This window comes from Lissotriton helveticus, chromosome 1_1 (assembly GCF_964261635.1).
Source record: "Lissotriton helveticus chromosome 1_1, aLisHel1.1, whole genome shotgun sequence".
NCBI lineage: Eukaryota > Metazoa > Chordata > Amphibia > Caudata > Salamandridae > Lissotriton > Lissotriton helveticus.
Window position 1 is genome coordinate 61521367 of NC_136057.1, and position 21321 is coordinate 61542687.

The 21321-nt window shown below is 48.2% G+C and overlaps 1 protein-coding gene across 1 annotated transcript in view; it reads right to left on the reverse strand.

Annotated features, from left to right (window-relative positions):
* LOC144823904 (uncharacterized) overlaps positions 1 to 21321 on the reverse strand; it is a 54384-nt gene that overhangs the window by 22686 nt on the left and 10377 nt on the right. Inside the window, exon 3 of the mRNA XM_078682847.1 lies at positions 11332 to 12571. Within this exon, the coding sequence (XP_078538973.1) occupies positions 11332 to 12571 (1240 nt within the window). The remainder of the gene's footprint in view (positions 1 to 11331; positions 12572 to 21321) is intronic.

A 21321-nucleotide genomic window follows, 5' to 3' on the forward strand; every position in this document is an offset into this window, starting at 1 on the left:
AATCGATTTAAGATATAATACAAAGCTGGTTACCGAGGAAGCCAAAAATGAGGAATTACACTTGAACATAGGATGCTTACTGATGTCAAAAGTACATATATGTACACATGCTAGGTAATCTCCACACGTTCCCACTACTGACACACTTTAGAACACATGTTAAAAAAAACATTACCTTGCAAGATTAAAAATATATAATTTCTTTAAATTTCTCAGTGCACTACTTAGGGTAAGGGAGGTATACCTCATACAATCATACTAAATTGAAAATGCTCACCACGAAGGCACAAGAAGCTTGTCTTAAAATCAGCGATGCCACCACCATCCCCGATGACTACAAAATCACCCGCAAGTACCACGTCGACTGACTAGGAGGAGGATAGCCATCGTCCACAAGAACAAACTCCAACTGACCACTTACTCAAATGACCCAACGACTACCATGAAACACCTCCCGTGCCAGACCCAGAGCAACCCCAACACCACCCTTCAAGGCTTAGTCCCCAGCGCGACCTTCAACGACGCCATTGTAGACCTCATTGCAGAAATAACGGGGTTACCCAATGCACTCAAAACAGTAACACATTTGTTAAGTAACAAATAACGATTCTGTACAAAAAACAGAGCAACAGAAGGTATCTAGGAATCTCCAGAGGGAGAGTTGACCATTGGAGTCCTTTATTAAGTCAAACAGCTAGCCGAGCCGACACGTGTTTCATCGCTATTGCGAATCCTCAGGGCGCATAGGGCTGTAGAAACACTAGTAGGTCGCCCAGCTGGTGATAATTCCGACCCAGCCGGGCCCTTGACCATAAATTAGGCAATTCTAAAAACTGGTCTCCACACCCGATATGTGATGAGCGTGAGATGAAACTTCCAATATCTTTACAATGTTTCAGTCCGAGTGGTTCCAAGGAGAAGCTCTGGAACCAGAAAAGCGAGTGTCTAATCAATCACTCGAGAGCCTCCAGTCGGGTGCGAATATTGTCAGTAATGAGGACGACAAAACTCTTTCAATACCCAGTGCGGTGTATAGCGTGTCCTCCCTCACGGGCCACACCATGGAAAAGAGCATTGAATAATACATTGTGATACTTGCCTGCCATAGTTCTCATTTCACCCTTCTCCCCTCTAGTTTGCTAAGCTGCTATGGGCCAGGCTATTGCTTGGACACCTTATGATACACAACAAAAGAATGACATAATCTGATGGACCCCCATGCATTTACATAGTAGTAACAAATGGCTGGATGCTATAGAAACAATAATTTAATTATACATTTGTGACGGGTCGAGTTTAAGTCCCATTTCTATGTTAACTAATGACAGAACCAAAGCTGATACCGAATACCATGAAAATAAATGCAAAGCTCTAAACACTGTAGGAATGAACAAAGAGGATTATAATGAACCTGTTTTTAGTATGGTGCATTGGTGCACAAAACAAATGCATCCTAAAAATGATTGTGATTGATGATGTGAAAAGGAGTAGCAATGAGTATTGATTGTTTTTCGCAGACCAATAGATGCAGATCTATGGAGATTAGGGCAGTTCACTTGAGGTAGAGAAAGGCTTGTTGTTAAGCCACAAAGCATCACTACGACACTTGCTGAACAAAAATTAGGCATCCAGGAGATCTGGCTTGGACCTCTTTTGTGGGGAGTTGAGGAAATACAAGTTACGAGTCTGCACACACACAGCGCAGTGGCAGTAGTTATAGTTAGGTCAGAGTTTCCATAGGAAGAGTGTTTTCGTATCACTAATAACTCAAGTCCCGTTTGACTTAAGGTTAAAAGTAACATTATAGTTAGGTGTTGAAATACTACAAAAACGAATGTTAAATAACCAAAACCCTAATATTTACCAACTATAACCCAAACTAGAACTTGAGCCCCCGCCATGCACTGCTTATGACCTCATATATTACATCACATCTGACAATATCGATGACATCACTGATGACACCATATAGACATTATGACACCGTACTATTGAGTGTGTTGACATTAAGTAATTCAACATGATTGACAATTTTCTATTATCAACTTAAAGACTTCGGATTGATCCAGATTTTAAGTCCAGAGGTTGACAAGTATACGTTTGCTTCTGTAGGGCTCCATGGGCTCATGCTAAGAAGATTAGTAAAATACACTGCACACATCCTGGAGATGGGCATCACAGCTGCAACCTTAGAGTCATGCCTACAGCACTAGAATGAGATAAAACTCCTCTAAGTGGGACATCCCTACATGTTATATTATTATATAATCTGTAATGCCTGAAAATCTTTAGTTAAGTTCTACAAATAAATATGCACAGCTTATGAAATGTCTCTGGCCACTGTATCACAACTACTTAACTTGGGCAAGAAATCCAGATTGTTAATGAATTGCCAACAGCTACTTTGGCCTTTTTCACAGATTTTCTTTAGAATGGGCTTAAAGCCACAACCTACTTTCAAATATACCTCTGTAACCCACTCCAGGTGCACTCAGCTATTACCTTTTTCAACATGGAGTAATTCTTCCATCTGAACTTTAGTGATTTGCAAAGCATGCACAGTATAGTTTTTAAACTGCACATTTACACTTGTCTCTTGGGCTTACACTATTTTCATGCTATTGACTTCCACATGTACATTCAGTCACCTTATGCTGCATATGACTATGATGTCATCAGTGATGTCATCAGTAACGCTGTTTGAGAGGTCAAAAGTGATCTCATTAATGATGTGATTTAACATATCACGATTGAAGTAATATGTGGGGGCATAAGCAGAGTATGGTGGGGGCACATGTAATAGTTAGATCAGTAAATTATACCTGGTGAACTTCAGGTTTGTTTTTTGTTCCTTTTTTCCTTATTTCAACACCCAACTAAGAGAGAGAGAAAGAGCGAGATAGGTTCGGGGTGATTCGTCAAGCATGAACCAAGAAAAAGGGGAGTGTGGTCCCAAAACACGATTTCCCCATGCAACGTCCCATAGGATTTTCAACAGGACTACAGCCCAAATCGCTGAACGGAATTACACCATATTTGGCAGAAATCTAGATCTTGGTCCAGAAAGTGCTCTTTGTTTTTCGGTGTAAATATGTTCAGTAGTTTTGGGGTTCTTTAAGAAAAAAGATGTATGTATATCTTCGGAGCGGATCCACCTTCCAACAGCAATGCTGTGATTGTCTGGCTGGAAACCGTGAGAAAAGTTGCAGCCGCCATTTTGTGAATTGGGACAGGGGTTTCGGGGTGGGGCAATAAAGTGTAAATAGGATATGAGGGGTCAGGATAGAGGTATCCTGACCCCATGGAACTAATGTAGGTGTCTGTGGGGGACCCCTCTTGGGAAGGAAATTGCCCAAAAACATTGTATTTTTGCCGCAGGAGGATCCACCACGCCGCTCAGCGCGCACCCCCGTGTGAATCGGTGGGGATACGCGGATCCAGAGCCCAATTAAAACAAGCATTGGCACAGACAATAGGCCTCGCTGTTTGGACCAATAGTCTTTACTAATGATGGGCAGCATAGACTAAAAACAAGCTACTTAAAAAAATTGATCTTCACATTTTATTTTCTCTTCGCTCAACAGGAAAAGCTTTGACACAGCTGTTTGGGGTATTAAAAAGAATTATTTTTCAGGCAAGCAAATCTGACTTTGCACCCCCTGCTTTTATTACATTTGAACTAAATTGCTACTTTACTAATTATTTTCCGAATAAAGTGCTAAATCTACAGACCAAGAATTATAAATAGGCCCTGATTTTGACAAGAGGATATTCTTCTCGTTTGCTGGAACTAACCCCAGCGTGTTTCCGTTTGTGCGACGTGAAATTGTTGCATGGGAGTGCTGTTTAACTGCAAGGAAATATATCTGTGGTTTGTTTTTGGATCTGGCAGGCTGTGCCACAGCCATCAATGAAAGATAAAGAGAGAGGCAGAGACTGGGGCATTGAAAGAGGCAGACACCATCAGTGGAAGAGAGAGAGTGGAAAAGCAGAAAAGAGGCAGACACAGGCGCAGTGAAAAAGACAGAGATTCTGGGGCACAGAGAGAGGCAGAGACAATAGAGATAGAGATGAATCGTTAGTGGAAATGATAGAGGCAGACAGCAGACAAGACCAACAGAGACAGAGAAAGAAAGATGCCATGGAAAACAAAGTCGAGTCTGAGAGGTTTGCACTGCTTCCGCAGTCTGTAATGGCAGACCTGCTAACATCGGATTAGTTGGGTCACTCAGGGTGGCACAAACAGAGCTTCAGGCCCTAATGATCCCTTTAATGGCCCTGCCCCGGGTACCACAGGTACCACATACCAGTGACTTACAAGCGGGTTAAAGTCCTTGCCAACTGGGTTTACCAATTTACATGTAACAGTTTTTGGGAGAGAGCGCAGACTCAGAGGTCTGGTTAGCAGGTCTCAGTGCACTTTCAGAGTCAAAGCTATCAGCATTGGGAAAAAAGTGTGGGGTTACAGGGGTGACCATACAAAAAGGGCACTGTCCAACATCATCCTTTAACCATAATAGATCTGATCGATAACCTCGCCAACCTCGGACTGGAGCAACTCGTCACAATGCCCACCCACTCCACCGGCCACACGCTCGACCCCGTCTTCTCCTCAAGCCCGTACGTCTCCATCAGCCACACCACCGAACTCCTCTGGACCGACCACTGCTGCGTCGCCTTCGCCTTCCAGAAACCCACCACACACCACCGCACCCAACAGATCCCCCGCCGCTGCTAGAGCAAAATCACGAAGACCAACTACACGCAAACCTCGCTCTCAGCCCACCCACCGAACCCTCGAACACAGACGACGCTGCCCACAGCCTCAGACGCTGGATCGAGGAGTGCGCCAACACCCTCGCCCGGCTGAAGAAACCCCCCCACAGAGACACCAGCAAGAGGGCCAGCTGGTTCACCCCAGAACTCCTAGCCTCCAAGAAAACCTGCCGGAAACTAGAGAAGAAATGGCACAGTGAACAAACTCCGGACAGCCACGCAGCACACAAGGACACCATCCGCAGCCACCACCACCTCATCAGGGCGGCCAAGAGGACCTCCTTCAAAGACCGCCTCAAAAACAACGCACACAATAGCAAGGAGCTCTTCAACATCGTGAAGGAACTCTCAAACCCCAGCTCCAACACCTACGACATCCCATCGTCGCAAGCCCTGTGCGACTCCCTCGCCACCTTCTTCTGCCGCAAGATAGTAGACATCCACGACAGCTTCAACACCCAGACAGCCCCAACAGACAGCAACACAACAGACCCTCCGTACACCATTGACCACGACCCCCTGCTAGCCTGGGCCAGCGTGAGCATTGAAGACACCATCAAGACCATGCGCTCAATCTACTCAGACCCATTCCCGCACCAAGTCTTCAACAGAGCAAGCAGCTCCATCACACCCCACCTGCACAACATCATCAATCTCCCCCTCGAGACCACGACCTTCCCAGAGATCTGGAAACACGCCGAGATCAACGCCCTACTCAAAAAACCTAAGGCAGACCCAAGAGACCTCAAGAACTTCCGGCCCATCTCTCTGCTTCCCTTCCCGGCCAAGGTCATCAAGAAAACCGTCAACAGACAGCTAACCCGATTCCTTGAAGAAAACAGCATCCTGGATCCTTCCCAGTCAGGGTTCCGCAGCAACCACAGCACTGAGACTGCCCGCATCGCCGCCACCGATGACATCAGGACCCTGCTGACCAGTGGCGAGACCGCAGCACTCATCCTCCTAGACCTCTCTGCCACCTTCGATACCGTCTGCCACCGCACACTACGCGCACGCCTCCATGCCGCAGGGATCCTAGACAAGGCTTGGATTGGACCACCTCCTTCCTCTCCAGCAGAACCCAGAGCGTCGGCCTCCCCCCATTCCGTTCCAAAGCCTCTGAGATCATCTGTGGCATACCCCAGGGATCCTCCCTCAGCCCGACGCTGTTCAACATTTACATGGCCCCGCTCGCACACGTAGCCTGAAAGCACGACCTCAACATAATATCCTATGCCGATGACACTCAGCTGATCCTCTCCCTCACCAAGGACCCCATCACCGCCAAAGCCAACCTCCACGAAGGAATGAAGGCCATCGCCGTCTGGATGAAGACCAGCCGTCTGAAGCTGAACTCAGACAAGACGGAGGTCCTCATCCTCAGCTCCAACCCTTCAGCCTGGGATGACTACTGGTGGCCAACGGCACAGGGGGCAGCCCCGACACCCACCGACCACGCAAGCAACCTGGGAATCATTCTCTACTCAACGCTCTCAATGACCAAGCAAGTCAATGCCATCTCCTCCTCCTGCCTCAACACCCTCCGCATGCTCCGCAAGATCTACAGATGGATCCCGACAGATACAAGAAAGACAGTCATCCAGGCCCTCGTCAGCAGCAGACTCAACTACCGAAACGCCCTCTGCGCGGGAGCCCCGACCAAGCTCATCAAATGACTACAACGCATCCAAAACGCCTCGGCACGACTAATCCTCGACATAACACGCCACGGCCACATCACCCCCCAACCTGAGAAAACTGGCTCCCCGTCAACAAGAGGATATCCTTCTAGCTCCTCACCCACGCACACAAGGCACTCCACAAGAGTGGCCAAGCCTACCTCAACAGACGGCTCTCCTTCTACATTCCCCACCGCCAGCTTACCTCCAACGACCTCTCACTCGCCACCGTCCCGCGCATCTGAAGAACAACCATCGGTGGGAGATCCTTCTCCCACCTCACCGCCAAGACATGGAACACCCTCCCACTGAGCCTACGACAGACCCAAGACCTGCTGACCTTCAGGAGGATGCTCAAGACCTGTCAGTTCGATTAGTAGCGGCACCCCCCCCAGCACCTTGAGACCCTTGCGGGTATGTAGTGTGCTTTAAAAATGATTGATTGATTGATAATAGATGAAATGACAACACTTGCAAGAGCAAACATCTTATCAAAATTGGATATGAAGACAAATGATGACATTTGTAGTTCCTGATGGAATACATCAGTATTACACAATGCCATTTGGTCTGGCCCCTCCAGCAGCCATGTTCCAAAGAAGGATGGCAGAGGAGGTGAATGGTCTCTCTGAAGTTTTGGTTTTCCAAAACAATGCTTTGATTTTCGGCAAAGATTTAGATAAGCATATGGGTACACTCAGAATATCTTGAGAGCCTTCCTGAAAAGAGGTTTGAGATTTAAAAAAAAAAAAAGATAAATGTATGATTGGATGAATAATTTGGGCATGTGGTTTCAGCTAAAGAGATGTCACTATGGCCTGGCCTGTTGACAGTCACTAAAATACCTGTTCCAAAACACTGTGACCAACAACTTGAGTTTAAGGAAATTGTGGGAGGGATGGGCGGAAATAGAAGCTAGGAGGCTTTAGGAGTTTATCAATTGTTCTGGTTTATTTGTAGAGAAAATCATAAGTTCTTCTTGAGCTGCCGTCCTGGCGGGTGGTCGGAGAGTCTCTTCTGGTGTGTGTTCCTGTATCCAGGTGATTCCTGATATCCCCTTTGTGTGTCCGTCCCCCAGATGGCTTGAAAGTAAAAGAACAAAAAAAGGACAACGAGACTCAGGTTCTCGGAAAATTACTAGGTCAGGAGATGGGAAAGTGCCCATCACCACACCACGTTGTGCATGAAGTGGGGGTTAACGCCTATTTAATACGGCCCTGGGCTTAATGCCCCCCGTGTAGGTAATTCAAGCCGAGTCACTCAGTAGTTATAGGAAGAGAATCACCAGAGACGAGTAATAGCCCAAGACATCGGTAAACGGTGAAAGAAAAATAAAGGCAGACACCAAGGAAATATCCTCATGAAAGAAAAGACAATATGTGGCTTACTTTGGTGCAGTACAACCACCCCTAGACTTCCTCCCTGTACCTCAATATACTCTCCCTTTCTAGCTTGGTGCAGTACAACCACCCTTTGACTTCCTCCCTGTACCTCAATATGCTCTCCCCTTCTAGCTTGGTGCAGTACAACCACCCTTTGACTTCCTCCCTGTACCTCAATATGCTCTCCCCTTCTAGCTTGATGCAGTACAACCACCCCTTGACTTCCTCCCTGTACCTCAATATGCCCTCCCCTTATAGCTTGGTGCCCTCACTTCGCCCGGTTCGCTCATTGTCCTACGTTTTCGCACCTCCTGGGGTTGGTGGGGATCCACCAATCCTCGCTCCACTCCTCTACTTCGTCCGGGTTATCATTGCCGTTGTCGTCCCGTTTTCTCAACGTCTCTTCCCTCTTCTCTCCTCCGGCATCCTGCTGCTACAACTTGATGCACACTCCGGCCTCCTCCTCAATGGGTCTCTCCGCATCTTCAGATTCTGCCTTTTCTTTTCTTGTCGGCCTTCCTGATTGGTCCTTCTCTGTAAAGCCACCTCCTTCTCCGTAAAGCCACCTCCTCATTGGGTCTCTCCGCGTCTTCCATCTCCGCCTTTTCTTTTCTTGTCGGCCTTCCTGATTGGTCCTTCTCCGTAAAGCCACCTCCTCATTGGGTCTCTCCGCGTCTTCCGTCTCCACCATTTTCTTTTCTTGTCGGCCTTCCTGATTGGTCCTTCTCCGTAAAGCCACCTCCTTCTTCCTGCAAGGTGAGGTCCGGTGCAACAGGTTAACCCTTGCCGCCCCCTGGTTTTTGGTGGCATCTCCGGTTTCCATGACGGGTAACGGGAGTTCAGGGCCCTACTCTCGGGGTCCTCCTCACAGGAATGTATGAATTTTATTCAAAATGTACTGAAAATGTTGCGGTGATTGCTGAACCACTTCACAACCTTTTCAATAAGAAGGTTTGATTTATCTGGGGTTGGGGACAGGAGGTTGCATTTGCAGAGATTAGGGGAAAACTGCTCAGTGCAGCACTTCTGAGTCCATATCTACCAGGCAATGAGTGCTCTATCACTGTTGATACTGGTAGCATTGGCAATGGCGCTGTAGTGACTCAAGGCAAAGGAAATGAGGCATGTGCAATGGCATCACACACACTGCGACCACATGAACGTAAACACTCGACCAGTGAGCTTGGGATGTAGGACTGCACGTGGGCAACTGAAAAGTTTAAGTCATCCTTGTGTGGGAACAAGTTCAGAATATGAACTGATGATCAACCTTTTTTGAATGGTAATAATGTGAACACCCGCAGGCTACTGCCAGCTTGGTGAGGTTACGTTCAAAACGTTTGAAACATAATTTTGAGGTCGAACACACTGCAGGAGAGAGGAACAAAAATACTTATTGCTTGCCCCGACTGCCCTGAGGGCAGGAAGATGTGGAACATAAGAACAAAAATAATGACTGTGAGTTTGTGGAATGTACTGCAGTAAGTATTTGTTGGCCGGGTAAAGACTGTGTGTGGGGGCAAAAGTATAGAAAGACATTGGATGAAGATTCTATTTTACTGAAAGTGATTCATTTCATGAGGAAAGAATGTCCAAATGAAAAATGATTTGTTGTGTGAACTGCAGACCGATGGCCAAGTTCATTCTGTCAGAGGGGAGCCATGAAGGACATTTAGGTGTGATATCTAGCAACAAACGACTGACAATGCAATACTGGTAGCCTGCCATGGACAGGGATGTGGAAAAACACATTAGAGAGAGTTACCAGTTGTTTGCAAAATGATAAAAGGATGATATACAGAGTTCTGCTTATGACAGAAGTGGGTTTTCCTGAGGGGCAATGAATGTAATGATTTTTTAGGTCTGTTTCAGATGCTTCCTGTGCATCGAAAATTTGACATTGTGCTTGTGGAGTACGAGTCAAATTGGTTGAAAGTATGATTTGTACATGGAAGTGAGGGTTTTCTGTGTGAATTGGTTTCGGATAATGGTGTACAATTTGTCTTGAGGGAGATGAAGCAGTATTTGGATGGAACTTGATTCAAGATAAATGTGTTAGTCGTCATCACCCACAGAGTAATGGCCAAGCAGAGAGGATGAACAGATTGGTCAATCAGGGTTTTTTCATGGCCGGTATCAAAGTGGAAGATGCTTCAAGGGCTATGCTTTCAGCTAATCGCAACCCACTGTATGGGACCATTTTGTGCCGAGAGGCGGAAATTTGCATGATTTGGTCCTAGTAATGTGCACTGAAATGTCTAAAGAGGGGCTGAGACACAATAGCTATATAAAGAAGGAAGAAAGATTAATTGGGCTTCAAAAGATACATATGATGTTGTAAAGCTATTGTTCGCACAGACATGATCACAGAGCCAATAATCTTATGCAATCATAGTACTCTGGAATTACTGAGGGAATCAGATGCCAATTCTCCACAGTAATTCCACATATCTCAGAGCAATCACTATTTACTTCACCCACTCTCCAGAAGAGTTTCTTTAAATGCTGATATTGCCGACTTAGAGGGAGGAAAGAGTGAGGGTAATGTAATAGGAGACATTATGGAGACACAGCTGAGGCCTTATAATGGGGCCCATATTAGATAAAATAAACATAAGAAAATATATACCACCCAATCCTGTATACTGTAATACAACTAACCCAGCTTGATATTCAGACCACCTTGTACTGTGCACCTAACCCTACAGACAACCCTTAATCTTGAAACTCCCTTGACCTTGTACGTTGTTCTACACAATGTAGTATGTTATAATACAGCCAGCCCTCTCTGGCCTGCAGGCCCCCCAGTTCTATGTACATGTACCTACACACTTCAGAAAAACGACCACTTCTTATCGAACGCTCAGGGGTGCCACGGGTCTTACCCTACCCATTCCACCACTACAGACCTGACGTACAGATCACTTGTCCTCTTCACACTGCCTTCCTCCCCTTCTAAGCGGCTGACCCGGAAATCCTCTTATATTCTGTGCACTCAAACATCACATAGATCCAGTCCCATCTCTAAAGTGCTTTAGTTTGCACCAGCAACAAAAAAGGGCAATGTTACTCTCAGTGAATAACACCTCACTTACATCTCACAGTTAGGGGATGGTGAGTATCGCGTAGCTTGGAGTGAAATCACAGATTCTGCCACATAATTCCTCTGAGGTCCTGAGCCCGGAATGGGGCGTCTCATGCACAGACCAGATTTCAGGTCATTTTTCATGTGCAGAGTCCCATTTCTTAGCCTATCACTGAACGGGAAGGAGAAACTCCTTTGCAAAAATAAAGGCGATACCAGGTACATGACCGATTCTAGTGTACTCAAGGCCCTCCCCAAAGATACCAGTCCACCCAACTCAGATTTGGCCCCCTGCAGATCTTACTAAAAATCTGGAAAGATCCACTTTAGAGATATTTTATGCTACATTCCCTCAGAACTGTACAAGTTACTCGCCATTCTGCATGTTAATTCAGTACGAACCAAATACCTGGGATGGCTTTGAGCAGCAATCCATCTGCGTCTGTATTTCCTCGATCCAGTGGGTCTCTAGCGATAGCTCCATCAGTATCAGCAGCATTCTGTGGCAGGAATGATGAGGCTCCAGATGGGCCCTGCGCATCAGCACATGTTGGTTGTAGGTCAGAGTTCTCATCTCGGTTCTCAGGGTCCAGTGGTTCTTGCTTGTAGTTCTGATCGTAGTCCTCAGGACTCGGTGGTTCTAGCTTGTAGTTTTGATTGTAGTCCTCAGAACCCAGTGGTTCTTGCTTGTAGTTCTGATCGAAGTCCTCAGGACTCAGTGGTTCTAGCTTATGGCTGCGATCTGGACTGAGTGCCTGAAGGTGCATTGGTTCGTTCTTGCAGTTCTGATGTGGTTCATGTGCATCAGAGAGCATCTGCTGAAGGCATGTGTTGAGCTGCAGACTCTGGTCTTCTTGAAATGCTGGTTGTCTGCAGACGTTGTGCCGTTGACCCTCACCATCAAACCACAACAACTCTTGCTTCAGGTGTTCAATTGGTCCCTCCCCATCTGGGAGCACTGTTTGGCTGCAGTGGTATCGCTGTGGCTCATGTCCCTCGTGAAACAGTGGCTGCAGGCAGACGTTCTGTTGTGGGCCCCAACTATCTGCATACAATGGCTCTTTCTTCACATGCTCCTCTTGTTCCTGTTCAACTTGGAAAACTAGCTGCATGCACTGGTCCAGCTGTGGTTCCTGCCCATCATCAAACCTTGGTGGAAGACGAAGGCTTGGCTCACCTGGGATGACTTGAACATCTGGAGGAGGGCACCTGGAGACAGTACCGTCTTGCCGTGGTCCAGGGCCAGCTGGAGACAGAGGTTGGAGGCACTGGCTCTGCTTTGGTTCATGCCCATGAGGAGACGTAGGATGAAGACACTGATTCGGCTGTGGATCACGACCAGGTGGAGATGTCGATTGAAGGCATGGGTTCACCTCCTTGGCCCAGACTGAAAGATTGATTGGAGGGGACCTGCTGAGAGGACAATCTCTAACCACCACGGGACTGGCCATCTCCAAAGACACACCCCCATTTTCAAGGTGACCTAGACCCTTTGCTATCCAGATTTGCTCCATTAGCCCAGCGACTCTTGATGGCACATCCTCTAGGGTATTCTGCAAGTTGTCCAGTTTGGCTTTCAACTGCTCCAACATAGATAAAAGGATCATGTTAGGCAGGTTCCCCGATAGCGCTTCCATCTCACAGTCCCTCTGTGAGAAGTTGGCCTGATAGGTGATGTTTCCAATTCTGGAACCACCTATTATCAGACCAAACAATCCCTTATGGTGTCAGGTTGTAAGTCAACCTTGTTAGACAAGCTATCCTAGGGGTAGCATGGACTAAGCAGCCTAAAGGCTTAACTTAAGAGGTCGTGTTAAGCGAGCTGTTTTACCACATACAATCCTGTAATATCAAATGAAAGGACACCACACAAGTATATATTATAAAAATATATGTATTTATTACTAAAAACAATCCCCAGTATTCTTTATGAATAAAGGGGCACAAGCGTTAAATCAAAAGCACAGTTTAAACATACAAAGTTGCACAATTATGGATGAGGGCGGGTGGCCACTCAAACCATATACTAAACAAGTGGTATAAGAGATACCAATCGAACAGTGGTTAGGCCTAGGGCCTAGGGAATCGCTGGGAGCAGTCGGGACAAGCAATGCTGAAGTCGGGAGAGGCCCACGGGGGGATTCGGGAGCAGTGCGGAAAGCGCACGCATGCACCAATGTTAGACCAATGGTGCGTAAAAGTTGTAAAGTTAAAGTTTAAGGACACTTCCGCTAGAACCTAGAGGAACAAAACTTAAGACACAGACCCATAGAGATGTGTACCAGTGTGGGAACACCGCGGAGCAAAGTTACCTCACCCACAGGAAGCGGGTGCACAGGGTCGAAGTTGAGTCGGGTTTCGTCACGCAGGCTCTTGGTGCTTGAAGCTGAAAGGGCTGCAGGCGGGGTGAAAGAGAAGTGTCCGGTGGAGTCCAAGGGTGGACTCGAGTCGAAAAGTACCTGAAAGCAGAGGGGACAGAGTCTGGGTCACTCAGCAGTGACCAGGGTGGAACCAGGACGGAACCAGGCAATGTCGGGCGCAATCAGGTGGTCGTCGAGGAGCTTCTCTCCGCTGTCACGTGGGCTCTGGGCATCTGCGACGTCCAGGAGCGGGTCACGATCTGTCCCATGAGGGCTCTCACCGTCGGCGCAGTCGGCTTCCAGTTTGGAGCAAACAACACTTGGCAAGAGCAATCCACGCGGAACCGGGAGATTGCTTCTCACTCGAACCAGGAGGTCAGAGTGGGGGCTCCTTTTCAGGGAGCTGGTGCAGATCTGGAGCAACCAGATTCACAGGTCGAATTTCAAAGTTTGTCGGTACAGGGGCCACAAGCCGGCTGGCAAGTGACCGGGCCAACGCGTTGAGCCAAATGGAGCAGAAGGGCCCCACTCAGCACTCGTCGAGTGTGGAGGGCTGAACTTCGGTGCAAGAGTGGCTCAGGGTTGGGGCTTCTCAAACCCCGGTGTACAGCTTCGAGGGTCACTCGTGGGCTGCACGGTCAGCGTCTCGTGGTCAATTCAAGATGGCGTGCCCCACGCTTCCGGTCGCCTCCACGGGTCTCAGCTCTGCAGGGACTGTGGATCGGTCTGTTGGAAGGCAGGCAAGCTTGATCTCGTCGATCTCTGTCACTCGAGTTCCGGCGGGAACTGCGACAAAGCAGACGTCGATGGCTGGATGGTGCCTGTTTGCACAGGGTGGTCACTCCTTGACCACAAGGGAGATTCTTCGGGCTTCTACGTCGAGTAGGATGTCGAAGGGTCCAGAATTTCGTTTCTTATGTTTCTTCAGGATAATCTGAAGTGCATTGGCACTGCTCCCAGTCTTATACTAATTTTGGGGGCTGGATTTCCTGCTAGGTCCCCTCCTATGGGTGGGACCCAGGAAGTGGGTGGATACACCCCCTTCCTTTGATCCAGGCCGCCCTGGCACGAGGGCTGGAGTGCCCCAGAACCGGTTTGGCCGGATTATGCAAGGGGCAGCCTTGTGCGCCCCAAGCAGTGTCTGGTTTCTTTCAAACCTCCCTGCTACAATCCACTATCTCCTGTCTGGAGGGTGGTAACACCCCCTTCGACAGGAAACCCTTTGTCCAGGCCCCATTTGGCTGAGTTTCGGTCAGCTGCAGGGGGTCAGACTCTTGTCTGTAGCAGAGGCATCCATTTTGTGGATCTAAGGTCTTTTAGAAATTAACCGCATTTAAGTAAAGTAACATGTCTTACCCCTCTAGAGGGGTGGAATGCTATCCCCGTCGCCAGAACTGGCGAGGGGATAGTATTCCAAATCGTATGACACCTTACACGACATGTTTTGATAAAGCCAAACCGAGTTGCTATATAACCGCGAGGATTATAAGGCACTTAAGAGTATATGGTATGGCATTATCCTGAAACAGCTTAGGGAGTTGTTCCCGACAGCTGCAGATAGGCTCAGCTCATGCTAGAGCTCCACCTCACATTAAACCACGCACTCTGCCTCCAGGATTGATGAGGCCTTCCATAGGAGTGGCTCACAGGTTAATATGTGTCCAGATATAGGTTTAGATATAGGTATACTATATCTAAGTAAGGGGTGATTACACCACCTTACCCCAGCTGAGTGATCAGCCAGTTGTGTCAATTTAAGAACCAGCCAGGGGTGGCAAAAGATATGCTGCAGCCCCTGGTAGGCCTTGGTGGCCCCTATGCCCTGGGCACCTATAGTGCATTAGACAGGGGCTGACAAGGAGTCCATTTCCAATTGTGGTATGTACCTAGGGTACATGGAATCCATTTTACAGAGAGAGCAGATGGCCTGGGGCCCTGATTAGCAGGGAACCAGGTCAAGTAAAAAAAACTGCTAAACACAGGCAAAAAATCTGGGGTAACCATAGTCAGGTAGCCACCTTCCTATACAACCCCCCCCCCCCCCCAAACGAAAGGAGATAAGGCTATCCTTGGCCAGGTAAGCCTATATTGCCTGAGTGGCCATATAAGGAAGTACCTGCACTAGCATGGGTACCCCCTGTCTCATGGTCCACTAAGCAGTCCCTCACCCTTGGGTTATTAGAGGGTCTCCACCATAGGGAATCACTACCTTGGGTGTGTTTATGCAAAGTTAAAGGCTGGTTTGGATATGGAGTATTGAAGTGAGGCTCCACTAATTTAGGGCTCAGCTTCCTCCAATTATCTTCCACCATGGGTGCCTTTCTTTCTTTAACTGAGTTGCACTGTGCTCTCAGGGTCAACCTCTGGCTACCTAAAGCTGGAGGCTGGGTCCCTCTGTTTGGCTTGCTGGAGGGACAGTTCAGGTTTGGGCCCTTGGGGTCCCAGGTTTGGCTGTGCCCAACAGAATTCATCTGTGGGAGGTCCCTAACTGTTTTTAAGGGGGCTCTCTCAGGAGTTTTTAAAGTTTTCACCTTACTAGGGCTACTAGTTTTGGTGCACCTAATCTTTTGATGGGGGTGCTTTATTTGACAGGGGGCCTTCTGGGTCTCACTGTCCTTCTTGTCCTCTGCAGCCCTGGGCTGACTAAGGCAAGGTAGAGAGGGGCAGGTTACCTGCTCCAGACTGGGTCCCACCTGAGAAGGGTCCACTGACATCAGAGGCTCTGTCAGGTTAGGCCTAACCACCTCTGGGGCAGTTCCTTCATCAGGGGTAAGATCAGTTCCCTGAGGAGGCTGATCCTTTCCTAAAGTCTGGTGAGGGGGAGATTTCTCGTCCTCCTCTGTGCTCTCAGTTTGTGTGGAGTTATCCATCATTTCAGGTTTCACAACACACATATCAGTTTGAGTTTGGGCTGTGGCCATCACAGCCCCACCAACCTTTTCAGGAGGAGACTCAGTTTGGGTTTCTGCTGTTATCATAACAGCTTTGCTATTCTGTTCAGGAAGAGCTTTTGCTAAAGATGGGGCAGAGAGTTGCTCAGCCCTACCAACCTTTTTAGGAAGGACATCTTGAATTGGGGCTGTAGCTAGTACAGTCCCACTAACCTTTCCATTGGAATTCACCATTCTAGAATGGGTTTCCTGTTCAACCTCAGCCCAGGCTGAGATTTCTAAATCATTACCCAGTAGACAGTCCACAGGCAAGTTTGATGACACTGCCACTCTCTTTGGGCCAGTGACACCTCCCCAGCTGAGACTTACTACTGCCATGGGATGATTTGTTTGGACGCCATCAATGTTTGTTACCTGGTATGTGGCACCAGGTAAAAGTTGCTTAGAGGGGACTATACCATCAGCCACCATGGTGATGCTAGCCCCTGTGTCTCTAAAAGCTTCAACTTTCAAACCATTGATGATGGGTTCTTGTCTATATTTGCTCAAAGTATTTGGGCAATCAGAGAAGTTGGCAAACCCCATGCCAGTCTCATAAACAAGATTATTTGGGGATGGGGACCTGGATAGGCCAGGGTCCTCCTGGGCTCCAAAAGTAAACCCACCCAGATTCCTGGGTGTGCTCCCACTTCCTGGGGGATTACTGTTGACAGTAACAGGAGGTGTTGGAGCTGGCTTTGGAGGTATATTCTCTTTATTGCCATTCTTGGGACAACAGTTGTCTGTTTTGTAATGCCCAACCTGCTTACAGACATGGCAATAGGGCTTTTTCTCTGTTGAAGAAGTGTCTTGGGACCCACCCCCATTCTTGGAGTTTTGGGGCCCTGGGGAAGTCTTTTCCTTACTTTTATCCCCACCCTTTTCTTGAGGCTTGGTAGACTCCTTCTTCTGGTTACTGTCCTGATTCTTAGGCCTAATCCTGGTTCTGACCCATTTATCTGCCCTCTTTCCCAATTCTTGGGGAGAGGTCAAATCTGAGTCCACCAGGTGCTGGTGTAAGAGCTGGTTCTGACAATTACTTAGGATCTGCTCCCTCATAATCAAATTATACAATCCTGTGAAGTCATGTACTTTGCTGCCATTTAGCCAACCCTCCAGAGCCTTAGTAGCACAATCTACAAAATCAGTCCAGTCCTGTGTCTGTGTCTTCTGGTTGTCTCTGAACTTCAACCTGTACTGTTCAGTGGTTAAGCCAAACCCATCTATTAGGACACTCCTCAGGACTTTGTAATTGTTTGCATCCTCATGTCTAACAGTGAGGAGCTTATCTCTCCCTTTCTCTGAAAAGGAGTACCATAAGATTGCTGCCCACTGTTCCTCAGGAACCTGCTGTACCATGCAGGCTCTCTCAAGAGCAGTTATCCACTTGTGGATGTCATCCCCTTCCTTGTAGGGGGGCACAATCTTTGTCAGGTTTCTACTATCATAGGACCTGGGTTTCTCTTTAGGAATATTGCTGCCACCAGTGGCATCTAAGCCACACAATTTCTGCTCTCTTGCCAAGGCAAGTCTAGCTTGAGCCAAGGCTACCTCCTCCCTCTCTATTTGGAGTTTGACAGCCCTCATTCTGGCCCTATGCTCTATCTTCTGGGAGGCAGTCATACCTCTCTGAGATTCTCTTGAGGCACTAGAAATATGAGAGTCCCCTGAGGGAGATCTCACTCTTCTGTTGCCTGGGAGAATGATATGGTTGGATCTGGGGAGGTGCTGGCCCTCTCCATTTCCCAGTAGGTCTAAGTTGGCCTGGTTAAGCCTGGCAACTTGGACCTGGCTACCCCTCTGATCCTGATCTTCTGGGTCCTCTACATCTGAGTCCTCCTCCTCCTCTTCTTCCTCCTCTTCTCCTTCCTCTTGAGGGGTATCAGTTACAGGGGGGTTCACTCCATCTCCTGATTCTAAGGGAGCTTCATTTCCCTTCTCTAAGTCATCCTGCTCTAGAATGGCTATCAGGATAGGACAGGTGGGACTTCTGCCCCTTTTTAACCCTCTTGATATGCACAAGGCAATCAAGTCCTTTCGGGTTAACTTGTCATAGCTGGAAGTTGCCTTGGTAAGGTCAACTGTCACAGGAGCAGACCCTGAGGCTTTTCCTGTGTCAGACATGACTGCTAGTGAGGTGTAAGTGGTGCACTTACCTACACTAAGTGTTTTCCTACTGTACCTTGCTAGTGAGTTGTAGTCAGGGTGTGCTAATCCCTTTAACCTACAACTACTAAGTTCAGTAGAACTTAATATGCTAAGCTTTTGATTTATATGTACCTAGAGGTACTTGATGTGATCTTTCAATTTGATAAAAGATTGCAATGGTAAAACAACAGCAAGCTCAAATCCGCACCGCTGCTCACCAATGTGAGAAGTTGGCCTGATAGGTGATGTTTCCAATTCTGGAACCACCTATTATCAGACCAAACAATCCCTTATGGTGTCAGGTTGTAAGTCAACCTTGTTAGACAAGCTATCCTAGGGGTAGCATGGACTAAGCAGCCTAAAGGCTTAACTTAAGAGGTCGTGTTAAGCGAGCTGTTTTACCACATACAATCCTGTAATATCAAATGAAAGGACACCACACAAGTATATATTATAAAAATATATGTATTTATTACTAAAAACAATCCCCAGTATTCTTTATGAATAAAGGGGCACAAGCGTTAAATCAAAAGCACAGTTTAAACATACAAAGTTGCACAATTATGGATGAGGGCGGGTGGCCACTCAAACCATATACTAAACAAGTGGTATAAGAGATACCAATCGAACAGTGGTTAGGCCTAGGGCCTAGGGAATCGCTGGGAGCAGTCGGGACAAGCAATGCTGAAGTCGGGAGAGGCCCACGGGATTCGGGAGCAGTGCGGAAAGCGCACGCATGCACCAATGTTAACCAATGGTGTGTAAAAGTTGTAAAGTTAAAGTTTAAGGACACTTCCGCTGAACCTAGAGGAACAAAACTTAAGACACAGACCCTAGAGATGTGTACCAGTGTGGGAACACCGGCGGAGCAAAGTTACCTCACCCACAGGAAGCGGGTGCACAGGGTCGAAGTTGAGTCGGGTTTCGTCACGCAGGCTCTTGGTGCTTGAAGCTGAAAGGGCTGCAGGCGGGGTGAAAGAGAAGTGTCCGGTGGAGTCCAAGGGTGGACTCGAGTCGAAAAGTACCTGAAAGCAGAGGGGACAGAGTCTGGGTCACTCAGCAGTGACCAGGGTGGAACCAGGACGGAACCAGGCAATGTCGGGCGCAATCAGGTGGTCGTCGAGGAGCTTCTCTCCGCTGTCACGTGGGCTCTGGGGCATCTGCGACATCCAGGAGCGGGTCACGATCTGTCCCACGAGGGCTCTCACCGTCGGTGCAGTCGGCTTCAAGTTTGGAGCAAACAACACTTGGCAAGAGCAATCCACGCGGAACCGGGAGATTGCTTCTCACTCGAACCAGGAGGGTCAGAGTGGGGGCTCCTTTTCAGGGGAGCTGGTGCAGATCTGGAGCAACCAGATTCACAGGTCGAATTTCAAAGTTCGTCGGTACAGGGGCCACTAGCCGGCTGGCAAGTGACCGGGCCAACGCGTTGAGCCAAATGGAGCAGAAGGGCCCCACGCAGCACTCGTCGAGTGTGGAGGGCTGAACTTCGGTGCAAGAGTGGCTCAGGGTTGGGGCTTCTCAAACCCCGGTGTACAGCTTCGAGGGTCACTCGTGGGCTGCACGGTCAGGGTCTCGTGGTCAATTCAAGATGGCGTGCCCCACGTTTCCGGTCGCCTCCACGGGTCTCAGCTCTGCAGGGACTGTGGATCGGGCTGTTGGAAGGCAGGCAAGCTTGATCTCGTCGATCTCTGTCACTCGAGTTCCGGCGGGAACTGCGACAAAGCAGACGTCGATGGCTGGATGGTGCCTTTTTTTTCGTACAGGGTGGTCACTCCTTGACCACAAGGGAGATTCTTCGGGCTTCTACGTCGAGTAGGATGTCGAAGGGTCTAGAATTTCATTTATTATGTTTCTTCAGGATAATCTGAAGTGCATTGGCACTGCTCCCAGTCTTATACTAATTTTGGGGGCTGGATTTCCTGCTAGGTCCCCTCCTATGGGTGGGACCCAGGAAGTGGGTGGATACACCCCCTTCCTTTGATCCAGGCCACCCTGGCACGAGGGCTGGAGTGCCCCAGAACCGGTTTGGCCGGATTATGCAAGGGGCAGCCTTGTGCGCCCCAAGCAGTGTCTGGTTTCTTTCAAACCTCCCTGCTACAATCCACTATCTCCTGTCTGGAGGGTGGTAACACCCCCCTTCGACAGGAAACCCTTTGTCCAGGCCCCATTTGGCTGAGTTTCGGTCAGCTGCAGGGGGTCAGACTTGTCTGTGGCAGAGGCATCCATTTTGTGGATCTAAGGTCCTTTTAGAAATTAACCGCATTTAAGTAAAGTAACATGTCTTACCCCTCTAGAGGGGTGGAATGCTATCCCCGTCGCCAGAACTGGCGAGGGGATAGTATTCCAAATCGTATGACACCTTACACGACATGTTTTGATAAAGCCAAACCAGAGTTGCTATATAACCGCGAGGATTATAAGGCACTTAAGAGTATATGGTATGGCATTATCCTGAAACAGCTTAGGGAGTTGTTCCCGACAGCTGCAGATAGGCTCAGCTCATGCTAGAGCTCCACCTCACATTAAACCACGCACTCTGCCTCCAGGATTGATGAGGCCTTCCATAGGAGTGGCTCACAGGTTAATATGTGTCCAGATATAGGTTTAGATATAGGTATACTATATCTAAGTAAGGGGTGATTACACCACCTTACCCCAGCTGAGTGATCAGCCAGTTGTGTCAATTTAAGAACCAGCCAGGGGTGGCAAAAGATATGCTGCAGCCCCTGGTAGGCCTTGGTGGCCCCTATGCCCTGGGCACCTATAGTGCATTAGACAGGGGCTGACAAGGAGTCCATTTCCAATTGTGGTATGTACCTAGGGTACATGGAATCCATTTTACAGAGAGAGCAGATGGCCTGGGGCCCTGATTAGCAGGGAACCAGGTCAACTAAGTCAAAAAAAACAGCTAAACACAGGCAAAAATTCCGGGGTAACCATAGTCAGGTAGCCACCTTC